This window comes from Miscanthus floridulus, chromosome 8, assembly GCF_019320115.1.
Source record: "Miscanthus floridulus cultivar M001 chromosome 8, ASM1932011v1, whole genome shotgun sequence".
In the NCBI taxonomy this organism is placed as follows: domain Eukaryota; kingdom Viridiplantae; phylum Streptophyta; class Magnoliopsida; order Poales; family Poaceae; genus Miscanthus; species Miscanthus floridulus.
Genome location: NC_089587.1, coordinates 49,770,959 through 49,790,839, shown reverse-complemented (window position 1 = coordinate 49,790,839; position 19,881 = coordinate 49,770,959). Strand labels below are relative to the sequence as shown.

At 47.7% G+C, this 19,881-nt stretch overlaps 1 protein-coding gene and 1 pseudogene across 1 annotated transcript; one reads left to right on the top strand and one right to left on the bottom strand.

Annotated features, from left to right (window-relative positions):
- Positions 1-8,798: 8,798 nt before the first annotated feature.
- LOC136469029 (uncharacterized) lies at positions 8,799-10,257 on the top strand. Its single transcript, XM_066467379.1, has 2 exons — positions 8,799-9,557; positions 9,706-10,257. Exons 1-2 carry the CDS (start codon positions 8,799-8,801, stop codon positions 10,255-10,257), a joined length of 1,311 nt encoding a protein of 436 aa, XP_066323476.1.
- A 3,212-nt stretch (positions 10,258-13,469) lies between these two features.
- Positions 13,470-16,604, bottom strand: LOC136476340 (uncharacterized; annotated as a pseudogene).
- Between the last annotated feature and the right edge of the window lie 3,277 nt (positions 16,605-19,881).

Genomic DNA, 19,881 nt, shown 5'->3' with positions numbered 1-19,881 from the left:
TGAACCAGGGGAGGTAGTTGAGGGATTTGATGATACAAATGAAATAGATTCAGATTTAGAAGATGAGCCAGTGCCCCTATCAATTGAGGTGCTTGTTCTATCTTGTATTTAGTTCAGAGGGAGAGAGGGGTGTAGGTAGCCATGCAATGCTTTACTGTTTGGATAGCAATGGAATCTATATATGCTTGCTACTTAAGTTTGTATCTCAAATTTCAGTGTCTGGGTTGGAGAAGCCATAGAGGAAGCTCTACCAGTAGGACAAAAGGTAGCGCTGCCATGAGTCCTGGGCGAAGGCTCTCCAAGCGAGTGAGGTCAACACCACCAGAAGAGGCTGCTCATGGATTTTCTACTCGGAGGTCTTCCGCTAGCAAAAGGGTGGAGGTAGCAGCAGTAGGTGAACATAATTATCCATCATGACCAACACCCAGACCTAGGGATCAATTCCAAGTTCATCAATTGACTAGAGACATTGGTTGGGATGGCACCCTACCTAGCCCTGAGAGAGACTCCTCATGGCCAGATGATGATAGCCCTGCCGAAGTGGTGCCCTCTCAACAAACTCCCATCCCCCCACCCGCAGAACGATGAAAGTTGCCAAGGTTGGTATTACCTTACAGATGTCTATCAATCAATTTGCACTAGCTATTTGATATCCATGTAACTTTTCTAACAATCTGAATGTATGAAAACTGTGTAGTACCATTGTCGGGAAGAGAGAGGAAGCTGAGGCCTCGAGCTCGTGGAATTATGCTTCACAAAATGAGCAAATCACTAAGAGGAGTGAGGATGGGCATCTCTATTGCCGAGGGGAACAGAAAGCCACATGATTTAGTGCAAGCTGCCAAGTTTCCCTAAGAGGCAGGTGTATTAGTCAGGAGTGAAGTACCAATTTTGATGCATTGGAAACAATATAAGGGGAAGAGGCCCAGCGCCATCTATTGCACAAGATTTGTGGATAGGCTAAATGTATGTATGGGTATCCCCTCTTGACATTCAACTCTGATTTGAGCAACTTTAACGGAATTACTTTTCATTCACACTATTGTGTGCAGTGAAGACTGCATGTTAAAAGTGCTCACTCACCAACAAAAGAAGCTTGCCGGAATGTAATACAGTCTGTTGTACGGTAGGCATGCTACAGGTTAAAGCAAAAATACTTCATTGGCATCCCTGCTGATCAGATCCGTATCACCTCTCCTATCTCATCCATGAATGATGCACAGTAGTGTGAACTTGTCAAGATTTGGTCTAGTGCTAAGAACAAGGTGTGTGAACCCATCGATTTCATGTCTAGTCATGCTATGGTCTACTTGTACTGTAGTCTAACACAAATGAAGCTATAGGAAACATCTGAGAAGAACAAGCAAAACCATACAAAACTGAAGTACCACTAGGCTATAGGATCTCGCTCCTATGTTGTCCAGATGCAAAAAATTGTAAGTGGTGGTTCTGTTTTATTGTTACTCTTGCCTTTGTATAAATATAAAACGAAACTCATGTGCAATGTGAGTAGGAGAACAAGAGGAAGGCAGCAGAGCACGATCAAGGACTTGAAGAAGAAAATGGTCCACCTGATGAAGATGTTAATGCTGTGGAAGTCTTCAGGGACTTCCATACCAGTAGAAAAAAGGGCCTGAGTGATGCTGCAAGAGCAGCAGTTATAAGTACCTTCTTTTGCTTCCCTTGAAATCTACTAAAGCCTTTGCCATAAAAGAAGGAAACATAGCAGGAGCCTAGTGTTATGGAAATCTACTAAAATCTACTGAAGCTTATGTAATCTCTATCAGCAGTAGGCTGAGGAAGACCTATGCATTACTTGTTATGAATCAATCTCTTGGGTTTTCAATTGAAGTCCTCTTACACTATCTGTAATATAATGTTTTACTGATTGAATTTTGTAGGAAGCTATGGAAACTATGCAAGCAGAACCTGTTACTGATGGGCAGCAACCAATGACTAGTGCTGATGTTGTTTGCAAGGTCCTCTGTGTCTACCAGGGCAAGGCCCCCTCCTAGGACAGCAGCAACAACCTTTTTTGAAGAATGCTGGTATCTAGACAAGCTCCACCAGAATAGAGACATCGAAGGAGAGAATGCTTTAGGAATAACTTACTATTGAATAGGAAAATTCCGTTGCCCTAGTCGATCAAGTGGATAAACTGAAGAGAAGAATAGAAAAGAATAAAAGGGAGCTTGAGGAATACAAGAAACGGCAACAAGAGGAGTACAACAATCACTGTGAGCTATGCACGCGCTTCAGCTCTTCTAGTAACTCTCAGTCTTCAACTACTACGGGTTGATGCAGTGAACATTTTTTGTGGTTTGATGTGTGGATTCATGTGCCAGTTTGATGTGTGGACTCATATGCCGGTTTGATGTGGTGATACTCTGTCAGTGGTTCGTTGCTAACATGTGAAATGTAATTGTTGTTATTTAATTGCTAGGCTAAATAGTTATATAGTCAATCTGTGCATTAGTGACAATCTCGAATTACTTCTATGACAAATTGATTGTACTCCACGCGGTAGAACCAGGACATGCCACGTGATCAAATAAAAATACAAAACGTGGATGAACTAATGCATGACACGTGCAATAGCTAGTACTCGACACATGGGCTATTAAAATCCGACATGTGGAAGGAAGTCGTGAAGCCAAGGACAGTGTCGTGACTCATGGTTGAATAAGAAATGGCCACGTGTACTAATAAAAATACAACACATGGTCCAATAAAGAAGTGACACGCGATCCAACCACAACATAACACGTGTGCCAATAGAAAACTAACATGTGGAACAACAGGGATCCAACGCATGGTCCAGTAAGAACTTGATACGTGCAAGAACCAGATATGGACACATTGTGCAATAAGAAGGTGACACGTACCCGAACCATCTCCAATGAAACCGGCTATAGCATATACACGTGGGCTATAGCAAGTACACGTGAAAAGCATCTCCAACAAAAAGTGCCCATCAGCGTGGTAGCCCCCCTGCCACGCATCCCAAAACAGTTCTATGACGGTCTATTTTTCATCACAGATCAAGACACTTCTATGACGATTTTGTCATATTCGTCATAGATGTGCAAGTGTGACGCGACTTTTATGACGAACCGTTTTTCGTCATAAAACTAAAATTATGATAAATTTGGCTTCTTCAGTGACGAAATCTATTCGTCGTAGAAGTGGATATTTCTAATAGTGAAATTACGTGCCAACAACTACATATATACTAGGTAACTACTAGCTTCATAAATAACATAGTAACTAGCTACATACATACAATCTACCTAAAGGATAAGTAATAATTATAACTAACTAAATAGCTAGCTAACTAAGTATGTAAATAATCTAACTAGGTTATCACCTAATCACTAGATCACCAACTAGTTAAACTAAATAGGTTATCACATTATCATCCTAAGTACATCAATAAACTAACTAATACACAACAATTCAACCACACTAACTGCATTGCATATACACGAAATTTACCTGTCCAAAGATGGCAGTGCACGACGCGGTGGCAGCAAACGAGGAGGCGCTAGCACCGAATGGCCCAAGCCGAACTGCAGCGGGAGGACGCCCGCCCCCGCCCTACGCCCCGGACCGCGGCACCCGGCGCCCAGCACCAGCCGAGCCAAGCAACGCAGACGGCACGGGCGAGAGGAGACGGGGCAAGCCAGGCGCGGTGGAGGGCCACGGGACGGGGCGTCGGCGAACGCCCACCGCGTGCGTCTGGACGGGAAGGCGACAGTGGCTGGCTGGGCTAGGCGTGCGGGGTGAGGTGGTGCGCGCCGGCCGCGGCGTGGCACGGTGGCCGGGGTGCGACACGCGGGGCGTCTCGGCTCGTGGGGGATGGGTAGGGCGGGGCGGGGCCGCGCGGGCCTGGGCGTGGCGAGGAAGAGCGTCGCCGGCGGCGGCAGGCGTCGGGCAGGAGAGAGAGAACGAGAGAGGAAGAGAGGAAATGGGAGGAAGCAAGAGAGAGATGGAACAGACTCACCTGTAAGGCCGGCTCAGCGCCAAGATCTTTGGGGCCGAGCTGGGTGCCAAGATCCACAGCGCTGAGTTGGCAGCCAAATCATCGCCACGTCTGTGTCGATGCCCACAAGGCCCCAAGAGCTAGGCGCCAAATTCTCTGGTGCCGAGACGTGTAAGCTCAGCACCAATTACTCTGGCGCCGAGGTGAGGGTCTCGATTTTGAAAGCATACTTGCAGGGGCATATTTGTGAAAAACTTTCAAAAAAAAAAAAGAGCCACAAAATAAAAAATTCGGGACTCCACACAGCACACACCATATCCACCCACCGAAAATCATACTCCAATAACATCACCCGGATGACAAAGCCGTCGAAATTCAGTATGCTATATTTGAGTTCGGTTATGTTGGTTAGCCCCTCAAATAGTCTCCAAAAATCTAGAAAAAAATATCTGAATCCATGGTTCAGAAAGTATTATTTTTTTCATGTAATTTACAAGCATATGTACTCAAGTGAAACCCAAGGTTTCTTAACAAAACAACACATGCTCAAAACTAAAGTCTTAATTTAAAGTTAAATTAAAAAAAATATTTAAAAGAAACTCACTATTTATACGACAAGTCAAACCATCGGTGGCTTTGGTCTCTATATGGCAAGGTCACCCTTTAGACGTTCTGAATGCTTTTAAATTTGATTTCGAACTAAAACTTAATTTTGAGCATAGATTTGGATTTCACTTGAGCACATATATTGAGAAATTACAAGAAAAAATATTACCTTTTTGCCATGAATTTATATGTTTTTCTCGGATTTTTTAGACTATTGGGGCTAGACAATTTACTGAAAATTCAAATAAAGCATTACGGGAAGATTTTTAATTGCAAAACTACAAAATATATTATGCCAAATTAAAGAAAAATGTCTAGTGCTTGACTTTTTTCATGTACTCGAAAAGTTACAAATTTTTTAGAGGTCTTTAGGTCCTTCATTTGATTGCCATGAGTAAGTGCATAATCAATCAAGATAACGCAGCAGTTTGCTGAATTAGCTTCAAATGTCTCGTTATGATCAATCATATATTTACATTGTATGATACACATGATTGCCATTCACAGAGAACAAAAGGTATAATAATATGTTTACAGTTCCCATAACACAGTAATGAAGAAATAGAGATTGGGACAAGGATATAAATACCTACAAAGTGAACGTTACCTTCTGCTTCAGCGCATAACGTTCCTCTCCAGCCTGACAAGCGAGTCCACTGCTCATCAGCTAGGTAGAATTTTCAGGACAAAAATATGTTGAAATAACAAAGTAAATCTCTCACCATGCAGGTCCTTGAGCTCGGAATCTTGGTGCATTCAGTGATAATTGGGGTGTCCTTAGGTGCATCTGTGAGGTCATCCACCATTAGGCCTCTTATTGGTGCCCTTAGCTTCCATCAATTCTTTGAAGGCATTGGTTTGGGTAGTTCCATTGTGCAGGTATATGCTTGGAGCCTTGGACCATAACCTAGTAACCTACAATACCTGAATGGCTGAATATATCACAATCTCACTGAAAAAACTAACCATTCTCTATGCTTCTGCTTGACTAAAATAATGAGAAGCTACAGCTTTTATGGAAAAGACATTCTTATAACTCAGCATGTCAGAAAATTTATACCAAGTGCCCTTTTGGCAGAATGGGAGGATAAACAAGAGGGAAGGAAAAAAAAAAGAGATGTACAAAGTTGAAATGGGACACTCTTGGACAGCAACATGACACATTACAAGTACAAACTATTGCAAATCAATTTTTATAGTAATAATAAAAAAGCACATAATGTATCCCAACACTGATTAACAGCCAACTATTGAAGACACATGTTAGTATGTTACGGAAATGAAATCAAATAAATCTCAAACTTTTTTGAGAGAGAAAAAACTTTTACCAATTACTCCATGCAAGAAGCAAACCCTAGTAACGAAATGTTAGCATTTATTCAATAAATAAAATAAATGGACACGAAGAAGAAAGAATTAACCTCATATTGTGCTTCATATCAACAAAAAAGCTAACATCCTCTGGCTTCCATTCCTCGCTGCAGGCAAATTTCAAGTTGAGGGCTACCGTCATGATGGCAAGTTTTTTTCTCCCTGACTGCACCCATTGGTATTGCATTAGGGATTGCAATTTCATCTAGCTACAATGGCCATAGCACTACAGTCTTCATTGTCGAAGGAGTGTTCAACTCAGCCTCGGCAGGAATTTTGATCTACATTTCATTAGTCGATCTTCTGGCCACAGATTTTAATAACCCCAAACTACAGACGAATACAAAGCTTCAGCTGATGACATATCTTGCACTTTTTTTAGGTGCAGGGATAATGTCCATGCTTGCTATAAGGGCATAGATCTTCGGAACATCAGAGGATGGCTAGAGTTGAAGATATAATTTTATTTGTCCAAGAGTTCTCCATTTTCTCAAATAAGATGCACTTGGTGAAGGGCTCATCATATAAATCCACAAGTCCTGCATTTCCCATACAATGTAGCCTTAGATGGTCCTTTTGTACTTCAGAATGTGAGACTACATGATTCGTCATTCGTTAGCATAGTCCTATACCCTAAACCTATGTTAGTAATTAGCTGTGGTCCTGTCCTGAACTTTCAGTCGTAAAGACAGACTTGAGCCCATTCTATCATACAATCAACCAATCTGTATCTTTAGCTTATCGAAATAACCAAAAGAAACATATGACCAGAGAGATACAAACTACAAAGGTCATGGATATATGCAGGAAAATCAACAGTAGTACACTCTTGTAAGACACGTTTAAAAAATACTGACTGAAATGCTACTAGAAGTAATCCACCTTTGTCCTATGTTGAGAAAAATCCTCATAGAAGATTGACATCCTTTAGAAAGAATGCCAAATTAACCAAAAGATAGGCTTTAAGAGTTTAGATGTCCTTCGTAAATTTTAGGGATGTATACATATACTTAGTTGTGATAAGCTTCTTGGACAGGAGGTTCTTTGCTTATGTGCATCTTCTAAAGTCTTCAGTCTTTCCCTTACTCTCCTGTATATCTGCCCATTTAGGCTATTGAACAGAATCATGCAGCATTTTCAACAAAATCACATCTATCCTATAATAAAGTTTACATGTTGCATAAAGGTTGCTATAGGTCAAAAAAAAAAAGATGCAGCAGCAATTGATGATCATACCAACTTCCACATGTAATTGGTTGCATTGAATTAACAAGTTGGACCAGAGCTAACAAAGGAGAAAAATTTGTTAGCTCTGCGCCATCGAGTACCTGAAGTTGAGCTATCAGACAAGGACGTGTCCGGCGCGAAGATGCTGCTCGAGAAGCTAGACCGTGACAGACTGCTGTGCAACCTGTCCAGCAGGAAGTAGTATGATGATCTCCAGCTGAAGCGGCTAGCAGTACTGAAAGTGATGGTTCTTTTTGCGGCCATCTTGCTTCATAGCCTGAATGAAGTGAAGTGCGGCAGAGCGGTGGACAGAAAGTGCTTGGTGTAGTAATTTTGCTGGCTAATGTGTGTGTGTGTGTCAAGCAGTTCGTTTGTTAGCTTCCTAACCATGGTTGAATACCCAGCGGTCCTGTCTTAATGCTAATAAAATCTCTTCAGGCAAAGATGATTTGCACACTTGTGTTGTGATTGTTTATCATCTGTGACTCTGTACTTTCACTCAGCAATTCTTCCAATCTTTCAAATAATTGGTTGACATAATGAAGCTATATTCAGTGTCAACCTTGTTAGCTCTGAGTTCAAACAGGTGTGCTGTCAAATTAATCTTGCACGGTCGAACCTTTGCTTTGTGGATTAAAAAAAATCCAACATGTCGTTGAGGCTTAAAATCTGTTTTTTAAGTGCTGATTGTGTTATCATTGCTAACTAACATCAGTTTGTGTGGATGTGCAGTCGGTCAGTTAGCCATGATGGTTGAGCTGGTAATCCAATCCCCGTGATTCGGCGTCACGCCTTTGGATGCAAATGATCGAGTTGTGCAGGAACAAGACCACAAGACCAATCTGGTGGATCAGAGAAAAGTGAATGGCCAGCTGACAGTGACAAATGCAGTGGTGGAGTTGAACTTGAGTATGAAGATGCTACTGCTGAAGGAGGTGAGATCAGAAGTAGGTTTTGGTTTTGTCATGTCCTGGTTTATGTATTTTATTGAACGTGTCAAATAAACCTTGGTGGCAATAGCATGCATTAAAACTATAAATTCATTGTACTAATTGAGACTCGATGTTCATAATTGTGCACATCAAAACATGAATTACATTCTAATAATTGTTCATGATTGGTAAAAAGTCTTGTAATATTCATGATTTGATTGGCTACAAACAAAATATCGTGAAAATCATGCTTGAAGTATTGTATTTTTTAATAGTACATGTCATGGTTGGGCGCACGTATATCAGGCGCCGTCGGGCCCGTGACGTGCACCGCGCCACGGAACGCGCAAGCCGCGCGATGGGCGCGCGCGCAGATGGCGCGCAGGGGCCGTTCACCGCAAGTGGCTAGGAGCGAAGGCGATCAAGAGTTTCAGTTTTAGTTCCTTAATTTTAGGAGTTTGTTTCCTTATTCGGTTGGGCCGATGGCCATATATGCTGTACTCGAGACAATTAAGAGGAAGCAAGATTGTTATCTCCTAAACTCTCTCTCTCTCTCTCTCTCAACCAAACAAGCCTGCGGCGGAGGGGAAAACCTCGCCGGAGAAGACGGACCGAGGCTACGAACTCCGTAGCCGAGGGCCAGCTACCCGAGGGCTCAATGCCCTTGACAACATGGTATCATGGTCACGTCGGTCCTCTTCGCCAACACCCGCCGCGCCCCCAGCCCCACCACCAGCCGCCGCCGCCATCGCTGCACCTTCCCCGCTTCGTCCGTTGCATCTTGCGATGACACCATGGGAGATGACCTCAAAGCCTCCCTCGAGGCGCTCACCAAATCCGTAGCCCTGATGCAGAAATCGATCGAGGCTAACGCCCAGGCGATCGCCGACCTCACCATCGCTGGTTCGTCCGCGTCCGGCGCGCGACCAGGATCCGAGGGCGAGCACCATCAAGACCGACCGCCCAAGCACTGGCGCCCAGAATTCCCGCGCTACGACGGCAAGAGCGACCCACTGGTATTCCTCAACCAGTGCGAGTCCTTCTTCACGCAGCAGCGGATCATGCCGGAAGAAAGAACGTGGATGGCGTCCTACAACCTCCAAGAGGGGGCGCAGCTGTGGTACATGCAAGTGCAGACGGACGAGGGGACGCCGCCGTGGCCGCGTTTCAAGGAGCTGCTTAATCTCCGCTTCGGGCCGCCGCTACGCTCGGCTCCCCTATTCGAGCTCGCGTCCTATCGGCGCACGGGCACGGTGGAGGAATACCAGGATCGCTTCCAAGCCCTCCTACCCCGCGCTGGCCACCTCGACGAGGCGCAACGTGTGCAGTTGTTCATGGGAGGTCTCCTCCCCCCCGCTCAGTCTCCAGGTGCAGAACCAGAACCCGCAATCTTTGGCGGCGGCCATGAGCCTCGCGCGCCAGATGGAGCTCTTGGAGCAGTACTATGCCTCCACGGCGAAGGCACCCGGCCGGGGAGTGCTGCCGACGCCCGGGCCGCGCCCTGCCCCACAGCCCATGGTTAAGCCGGCGCCTCCCACAGCGTCCGTCGAGGGTCGCTCGGTCAAGCACCTGAATCAAGCGGAATAGGATGAACGGCGCCGCCTCAGGCTGTGCTTTAACTGTGATGAGAAGTACAGTCGCAGCCATAACAAGGTTTGCAAGCGCTTGTTCCTTGTGGACAGTGTGGTGGACGACAACGACGACGAAGGCGGCGAGGCTACACCGGACGCGGAGGCTCCGGTCTTCTCCCTCCACGCGGTGGCCGGCGTCCCCATCGGCAACATGCTACTGCTCCGTGTCGCCCTGGGCACCGCCTCCCTCGTCGCGCTGGTCGACACCGGGTCCACCCACAACTTCATCGGGGAGGCCGCAGCCCAGTGCACGGGTCTGCCCATCCAGCCACGGCCACGGCTGACCGCGACGGTAGCCAACGGCGAAAAGGTCGCATGTCCGAGCGTACCGTGTCAGGCTCCCATCTCCGTCGATGGCATGGCGTTCCACGTCGACCTCTACGTCATGCCCCTCGCCGGGTATGACATGGTCCTCGGCACGCACTGGATGGCGTCGCTCAGCCAGATAGCCTCGGACTTCTCCGCGTGCACCATGGCGTTCCAGCAGCACGGCCGTGACGTCTGCTAGCACGGCGTGGCGTCCTCGACCAGCCCAGGCACACACATGGTCGTTTCCGGCGACTCCCTCCTCGACGGCCTGTTGAGCGCCTTCACCGACGTCTTCGACGAGCCCACGGGTCTACCACCGCCCCGTAACCGCGACCACCACATCGTCCTCACGGCCGACACGGCTCCGGTGGCAGTGCGGCCGTACAGGTACCCGGCAGCGCACAAGGACGAACTCGAGCGGCTCGTCAAGAAGCCGGATGGGTCGTGGCATTTCTGCGTCGACTACCGTGCGTTAAACGCGCTCACCATCAAGGACGCGTTCCCGATCCCAGTTGTCAACGAACTCCACGGCGCGCGCTTCTTCTCCAAGCTGGACTTGCGCTCGGGGTACCACCAAGTGCGCATGCGGCCGGCGGATATCCACAAGACGGGGTTCCGTACCCATGACGGCCTCTACGAGTTCCTGGTGATGCCGTTCGGGCTGTGCAACGCCCCGGTGACGTTCTAGGCCCTCATGAACGACGTCCTATGACCATTCCTCCGCCGGTTTGTCCTCGTGTTCTTTGACGACATTCTGATTTACAGCAAGTCTTGGGCCGACCACCTGCGACACCTTTGTGTCGTCCTCACCGAGCTCCGCCGCCACCGCCTCTTCGTCAAACGCTCCAAGTGCGCGTTCGGCGTTCCGTCGGTCTCCTACCTCGACCACATCATTTTGGAGGCAGGCGTCGCCATGGACCCGGCTAAGGTGCAGGCCATCCACGACTGGCCGCTTCCGCTCTCGGCGCGCGCAGTGTGCGGCTTCCTCGGCTTGGCAGGCTACTACCGCAAGTTCGTCCACAACTACGGTGCGGTTGCGGCGCCGTTGATAGCCCTCCTCAAGAAGGAACGTTTCTCTTGGGGTGAGGAGGTGGCCGCGGCCTTCACTGCCCTCAAGGCCACGGTTACATCGGCGCCGATCCTCGCCATGCCGGATTTCACCAAGCCCTTCATTGTCGAGTGCGACGCGTCGTCTCACGGCTTCGGTGCCGTGCTCATCCAGGAGGGCCACCCGATCACGTTCTTCAGCAAGCCCGTCGCCCCCCGGCATCGTGCTCTCGCCGCGTACGAACGCGAGCTCATCGGCCTCGTCCACGCCATACGCCATTGGCGCCCGTATCTCTGGGGACGTCGCTTCATCGTCAAGACGGACCATTATAGCCTCAAGTACCTGCTCGATCAGAGGCTGGCGACCATCCCCCAACACCAGTGGGTGGGGAAGTTGCTTGGGTTCGACTTCGCTGTCGAATACAAGCCTAGGACGGTCAACACAGTGGCTGATGCTCTGTCCCGCCGCGACACCGCCGACGACGGGGCGCTGCTCGCACTCTCCGCGCCGCACTTCGACTTCCTCACCAGGCTGCGGCAGCTCCACGACACCGACCCCGCCCTGGTTGCACTGCGTCAGGAGATCACCACCGGCGCCCGCGGTGCACCTTGGACGCTTGTCGATGGAATGGTCCAATTCGCGGGGAGGCTCTACATCCCCCCTGCCTCACCGATGGTACAGGAGATCATGGTGGCCATCCACGCGGACGGGCACGAAGGGGTCCAGCGTACTCTTCACCGGCTGCGTCGCGACTTCTATTTTCCTAACATGAAACAGCTTGTGCAGGATTTGGTGCGTGCCTGCGTCGTCTGCCAGCGGTACAAGTCCGAGCACTTGCACCCGACGGGCCTCCTTCCCTTGCCGGTTCCGCAGGGTGTTTGGACGGACGTCGCCCTCGACTTCGTGGAGGCCCTCCCTTGCGTCTGTGGCAAGTCAGTAATACTCACGGTGATCGACAGATTCAGCAAGTACAGCCACTTCATCCCCCTGGCGCACCCGTACTCCACTGAGTCCGTCGCGCAAGCATTCTTCGCCGACATAGTCCGCCTTCACGGCGTTCCGCAGTCCCTGGTATCGGACCGCGACCCCATCTTCACGTCGATGTTCTGGCGCGAACTCATGCGCTTGTTGGGCACCAAGCTGCACATGACGGCCGCATTCCACCCGCAGTCCGATGGGCAGTCTGAGGCCGCTAACCGAGTCATCATCATGTACCTGCGGTGCTTCACCGGTGACCGACCGCGATAGTGGCTCCGCTGGCTGCCGTGGGCGGAGTTCGTCTTCAACACCGCCTATCAAACTTCGCTGTGCGACACGCCTTTCAGAGTGGTCTACGGCCGCGACCCGCCGTCCATCCGTTCCTACGAGCCGGGTGACACATGGGTGGCCGTGGTGGCCAAGACGATGGCAGAACGCGAAGAGTTCCTCGCCGACATTCGCCTCCGTCTCGAGCAGGCCCAAGTCACTCAGAAGCTGCACTACGACAAGGTCCATCGCCACGTCACGTATCAAGTCGGTGATTGGGCGCTCTTGCGCCTCCGACAACGCGCCGCGTCGTCTCTGCCCTAGGCCGTGTCGGGCAAGCTCAAGCCGCGCTTCTTCGGGCCGTACCAGATCGTCGAGCTCATCAACGATGTCGCCGTCCGCCTCGCGCTGCCCCCTCGTGCCCGACTCCACGACGTATTCCACGTCGGGCAGCTCAAGAAGTTCAACGGCGTGCCCCCGGACGCCCCGCCGGCCCTGCCGCAGCTTCACCATGGCGCCGTGGCCCTGGAGCCTGACCGTGTGGTCCGCTCACGCTTGGCGCGCGGGGTACGCCAGGTCCTCGTCCAGTGGAAAGGGCAGACGGTGGCCTCTGCTACTTGGGAAGACGCCGAGTCGTTCAGTGCCACCTATCCGGCGTTTCAGCTCGAGGACGAGCTGCTCCTCGACGGGGGGAGAGATGTCATGGTCGGGCGCACGTATATCAGGCGCCGTCGGGCCCGTGACGTGCGCCGCGCCACAGAACGCGCAAGCCGCGCGATGGGCGCGCGCGCAGATGGCGCGCAGGGGCCGTTCACCGCAAGTGGCTAGGAGCGAAGGCGATCAAGAGTTTCAGTTTTAGTTCCTTAATTTTAGGAGTTTGTTTCCTTATTCGGTTGGGCCGATGGCCATATATGCTGTACTCGAGACAATTAAGAGGAAGCAAGATTGTTATCTCCTAAACTCTCTCTCTCTCTCTCAACCAAACAAGCCTGCAGCGGAGGGGAAAACCTCGCCGGAGAAGACGGACCGAGGCTATGAACTCCGTAGCCAAGGGCCAGCTACCCGAGGGCTCAATGCCCTTGACAGTACAACACGTCTAAACAACTTAAATTATCATAACATTATTTTTTCCCCGTTCCAACGCATGGGCATGATCCTAGTAGGTACAAAAGGTTCAACTTCATATTGCTTCACATAACCATAACTGTCAAGATTTACAGCAAAATCATGAAATTTATAAAAGGTTCGGTCTTCATGGTGTAGCATAACTATTCCTCATAAATAACAAACACTTAACATACACAAGACCCAAGCCAACATGCTACAGCTTATTCAACCTTTCCCTTCCCGTTGGAATCATCACTCACTTGAGAGGATGTTGGCTGGTTGGTACTCGCTTTGGCGTTCACCAGGAAGGTGGGATCTGGCTGTGGCTCCTGCTGTGGAATCTCCTTCATCGCCATGAATATGTAAAAGCCGATCACCAGATTAACTGATATGACAGCCAGCCAGCCAGGAACCCGCTGGCAAGTGTCTGCGCTGAGGATGACATCTGACTCACACCTGAAAATTAAGAAAAAAAATTATCATTACCAAATAAAATTTATGTACTCCGTAGATGGAGTATACCATGCAGTGATGAGAACAGGAACAACAGCCGAACCTGGAAACACCTGGTAGTAGAACCCATACATGATCGCAACTGGGGCCATCCACATCACCATGGATGTAACCGCAAACTTTGTGATCACTCCTGACATCACTTCTCCTGATGGGGATGCTGAAACCAACGTACAGATATCCGCAGTTCAGCTAGAGCGCAAAGAGAGAGAGTAAACGGCTTTTAGCGCACACACGCACGCACAAAGCAAGCAACTCAGTGAAGTGTATGGATGGATTGGAGCGTACATCTCAGCCAGAAAGATTTGGACTAGATCATTTGTAGCAAAGAAGGGATCTCATGAAACAGTCTAGAGGATTTCTTAACAACACTACGAGCATAAAATTCTATGGCATGCAATCCATATTTATTAAAACCAATTAAACCTGAAGGATGCCCAATGTTTTTGTTTCGGAACAAGATCATTACATACCATAGTCTAGTTTCTATTCATAGTGGCACTTAATCAAGATCCTTTACAAATTATATGGTTTTTCCTATACCCTTAATTCTCTTACTTAGCACCATCTTAACAGAATTTTATGTCAAGTGCCAACTTAGACCTACTTCCATGCATCATTCAGAAAACGCTCCAAGTAAATCAGATTGTGTAAATAACAGCTCCATAGACATTTGCGTTTGATAGTACAGCTGCAAATGCCACATAGTCACAACGGCCAACAAAATTATAAACAATGAACATAAAGCCGTACCAGTTTACAAAAATAAACATAATGCTCCATGGATTCAAAAGAATCTTAATGACTAAGTCATATAAATTTGTTATTCTAAATAGCTAAGTAAAGTAGGTTTCTTCTCAAAAGGAGTTATCCGATGAAACTCATAAAGACCGCAAATAAATTAAATCAAGGAATGGAACTAAACAATATATAAATATTTTACATACATGGTACACCCATGAGGCAATATATGCATGACACAAAACATCTAGGTGGCTCACTCCAATACAACTCTGAATATTATTACTGTACCAGAAAAAAAAAGCATGGGAATAGTAGGAAAAACTTGCAAAGAGAAGTCAGATTGACAGAGTATATTTAGATTCATACTTGCAAAGTTGAAATAAAAAAAGAGAGCTAACACTTGGTCACACTATCCCTTGATGTTTCCCTGCTGCAAGGATATATGAAAAAAGAGAAGCTAAGTTGAGAGCTCGAGACTTCAATTCTTCAAAGCTGGACAAATCTGCAAATAGGGTCATTGTTTGGTCCACTTCAAAGGATAGGAAAGATTCAGCACAAGCTCAAGCTGCCCCATCGCTTATAACCGCCCCATCACTTACAAGCTTATGCTTAAATACCTTTTCAAAACATTTTGAATGTATTGAGTCACTTGAAGGTGGCATAGTTTGTTCCCTTACTTTAGCTTGTAAGCCAAGGTGAGAAAACCTTTGAAAAATGCAGCACTGAAAGCTTGCAGTTATTATTTGTCTATGCTGCAGTTTCTATGCTATGGACACATTATTTATACCTTTCTATAATACCTTATTTCTTTTGGGTAAATTAACTTCTGAGAATTCATTCAACGGTTATTTTAATGTAGGATCTACATCTTGATATATCTGGGAGATGCATACCTGACTACATATTGCCAACTACCTTAGCTAAGGTTCCTAACTACATGCCATTGTTGAGAAAAATATAAAAGGAAATTATCATCTTTCTGATAAGGGTAAACATTGTCATCTTTGTTGCACCTTCTTTGCACTCCCTAAACCTGTGCGAGTGTTCTATTCTCACTTCATCTGGAATCGATATTATTGCTAACAAGTTACATTTAGTACTTAGAGAATTGTATATAAATGGCTAAACAAATGTGGAGGCTATGCAATTCTTTGTGGTCTACAGAAGACTAATGGTCTAGAGGTTCAACCGTTCAAATATGAAGTAGCTAGCATTTGCTGGTTGCTTGCAAGTCTTGACAACTTCCTACTTTAGGCAATAGTTTCCTTTCTCAACCATCAGTACCATAGTTATCCTAGTATATTACTGTTATGCAATTATAAAAAGGCAACATGGAGCTGCATTTCTGACTTGCTATATAAATGTAGGAAACTTACCTCATCTTCCATCAAGACTATTCTTCCTTGGACCTCCACAACTTGAATAGGCTGTGTGACTCAACAATGAGGTATTTTCGAAATGGTTGTAGGCTACTAAGGAAACTAAAGCTTAGAAGTTCTTTTTTTTCAATCAAGTTCCAAGGAAGAAATAGCCATTTTTTAGTGCAGCCTGAACTAAACCATATATATATATATATATATATATATATATATATATATATATATATATATATATAGGGAGAGGCTATTCAGTAGCCGGCTACAAAATAAGTTATTCTGTAGCCACCTCCATTTACTATAATTTTATATACTAATTTACCATAATATAAATACATATTTACGATAGTTGGGTTACTATAACACATGGGGATATTTACCATAACGTTATATTAAACCACTTAGTAAGGAGTTACTATAATCTCGTAAAATAACATAGTAATTATCGTAACTCAAAGTGGCTACAGAATAAGTTATTCTGTAGCCAGCTACAGGATAGTAGTTCTATATATATATATATATATATATATATATATATATATATATATATATATCAGATGAGATTCAATTTTTTCAAACATCCTGGCTACTGTTCCATGGAACCAAAAAATTCTTAATAACTAAACTGTGAGTTGGGAAATTCACTTTTCTAACAGTATTGGACAACACTTGCTAGCAATAATTCAAGATCTTAAGTTCCAGAATGAGGGTCACAAAGGGATAAAAAGTTTCCTCTTTGGTTGGTTTAAATGAGGCTAGAAAGGCATATGGCAGAACTGCACTGTAACTTTACCTATATAACAATATATGTCTGTCAGCCAGCAACTGCTTTTAAATCTCGATTCTCAGTCGCTATTCACTATATCATATAACATCACAGGCTACACTGTAGATGTAAAATCAATCTAGGAGCTCCTAGATAGTTGTGACATCATCATATGCTATGAGTGAGAATATAGGTACACCAAACCGCTGATACATCTCAACCATGAAATCAGCCCGTCTGGAGTTTAAATCGATCTGGACAACACATCAGCACCCCTCCCCAGCACCACCTAAACAAACAAACAAAGCATCAATTCCTCCAAACAACCCTAAAGATAGGTAAGTTTGCAACCACATAATGCCACCAACCAGAGATCAATCGATCGCCATCAAAAGCATCTACAAATCTAAGCTCGGAAACACTGAATTAATCAAGCGAGAGCAAGGAGGAGGGGGATGAGGTCATCACCAGAACTGTAGATCCGAAGCTTGGACTTACTGCCGCTGTGGCCAGGCAGCGTGACCTGGAACTTGCCGCCGCCGCTGGACCGTGAGCTCGTCCGCGAGCAGCGCGACTTGTCGCCGCCGTAGCCCGGGCAGGGCGACCTAGAACTTGCCGACTCTGCTGGACCGTGCGCTTAGCCTCGAGCAGTGCGCGCTCGGTCAACAGGAACTCGCAGCAGGCGCACGCCCCGGGAAGTCCTGCAGCACCTCGAGGCGGAGGGAGGGGAAGCGGCGGGGGCGCCCGAATTTTTTATTTTTTTAGCTTTTTTTTTGAAAAAAATTCACAAGTATGCCCCTAGAGTTATGATTTTAAAATCTGGACCCTTAGCTCGGCGCCATCGTTGCTGGCGCCGAGGTCTTGAGCTCGACACAGACATGACGGTAACTTGACAGGCAGCTCGGCGCCGTAGATCTTTGCGTCGAGCTCGGCGCCATAGATCTTGGCATCAAGCTTGACGCCGTAGATCTGGGTGCCGAGCTTGGCGTCGTGGTTATTGGCGCCAAGCCTATCTTACGTATGGGCCTCCCTTCCTTTCTCTCTTCCTCTCTCTCGCCCCGAACCAGCGCACCACCGTCGCTGCTCGCGCTAGCGGCGTCCACCACGCAGGCCACCGCGCTCGGCCTCGCCTGCGCAGGAGCCCACCGTGCTGCCCACGACCGCACCCGGCCTCGCTCACCGTGCCGCCCGCGTAGGTGCTCGTCGTGCCCGCGTCGTGTCGTGCCCACGCCGCGCTGCGCCGTGTCGTGCCCGCCGTGACAGCCTCGCTGCGCGGAGCGCCGGCCATCCCGCACCCGTCGCGCGCTACCACCATTTTATGTTCGGTACATGTTCTCAAATGCCATTTCATGTGTTTTTATGTTGAATTATATAATGTCCTACTTCGCTAGGTTGTATTTGCAGCACGTGATCACATTTTACGTCCGCAACATTATACTGAATATTATGACCACAAATAATGAAAACAACTATATAATGAAAAAGTTTAATACTATGCCACATTAAACAACACAATAATACTAGAAGTACATGCCTATAGTAGACAACATTGTTCATTAATAAACCATAGAACTAGCAAGTCATGAAGACTACTAAGTGCAACGAGACCACTTTTTCTTTCTCAGGGCATCGGGATTCTCCTCCATCGCTGTTTTCGCTCGGTGTGCACGCTCAAGCTTCTTCTCCCTCTCTTCCTGTCGGGTTCATAAACCCGGGGTCCCTCGGGGACCGGCTTCCGCGCCAAGGCTCGGCCCAAGAGTCTAAATACAACAGGTCGGAAGGACGGCCCAGTCGCCGACCAGAAGGTCTGGATCGAAAGGAGCAGCGCCCGCTCATCGACCCCTTGGGCCCACCACTCCGATCGGAGCACTCGCTTCGGCCTCCAGCCGCCTCCGGACGCCCTCTCCGATCGGAAGGCCTGACCCAAAGCACTACTTCCGACTCCGACCCCGCATCCCTCCGATCGGGGCTCGTAGGAACCCTGCTCACCGCTCTTCTCCGACCGGCGCACTCAGAGCTGACTGGAGCCATCTGACCAGGGACGCCCGCTCGGTAGAAACCAGAAGACGTGCGGAGAAAGGCAAGGCAAGGCTCACAAGTCAAAACCACTGTGCCAGAGACCATACCCTGCACGGAACAGTACTCTGCAGCCACCTGACACAAACAGTATTATAGGCGCCGGCATCTCCCTCCACAGTATTGTCGGGGCCACTAAAACTCTTATACGGTAAGGCCCTCCATATGCCTCTGGGCATCGATAGCGGTATGGGCGATAGGATTTACCATATCGGGTGAACATAGCGAGACTCCTCATATGCCTTTAGGCATCAAATAGTATTTGTAGGTACCGACGTCCACCATCCCTAAAGAAGGCATCACAACTTCCCATATGTATCTAACATTCTATAGTAACATCAACAGTGTTATAGCCGCCTACCATTATCTTGTACCCGTCGGTGTGGGCAATAGGCCTCGATAGGCATGGACAACAAGGCTCGGTAACATACGCACCATTTTCCTCTCACTTGTAAAGCCGTCCCCTTCATCTATAAAAGGGGGTGCGCTTCCTCCAACAAGGGAGACCGATCCCAGTTGATCAGAGTTCCTCAAGCACCCGCTTGAACACTTAGCTCATAGTGAAGTTCCTGTCACTCTCGGCCCTTTCGACCGGAGCCGACCGGATCTCTTACACACCCCATCTTTCTCCTTCTCGTTTGTAACCCCACTACAAACTTCGAGCACCTGGGCTTAGGAATAAAGTCACCGACCGACCCTGACTGGACGTAGGGCACGTTGCCCGAACTAGTATAAATCCTATGTCATTGAGTGCTAGGCCACCTTCGATCACAACGTATAATAAAACTATAAATATTCACTAGTTGGTCACTTTCTGCACCGACAGTTGGCACCGTCTGTGGGGAAGACACTATACGTTCAACACTTTTTGGTCATCGGATGGCCCACTTTTCCGCCACCCTTGCCGTGGCAGGCTCGGGCGATACGATTCGCTTTGGCTCGCTGGAG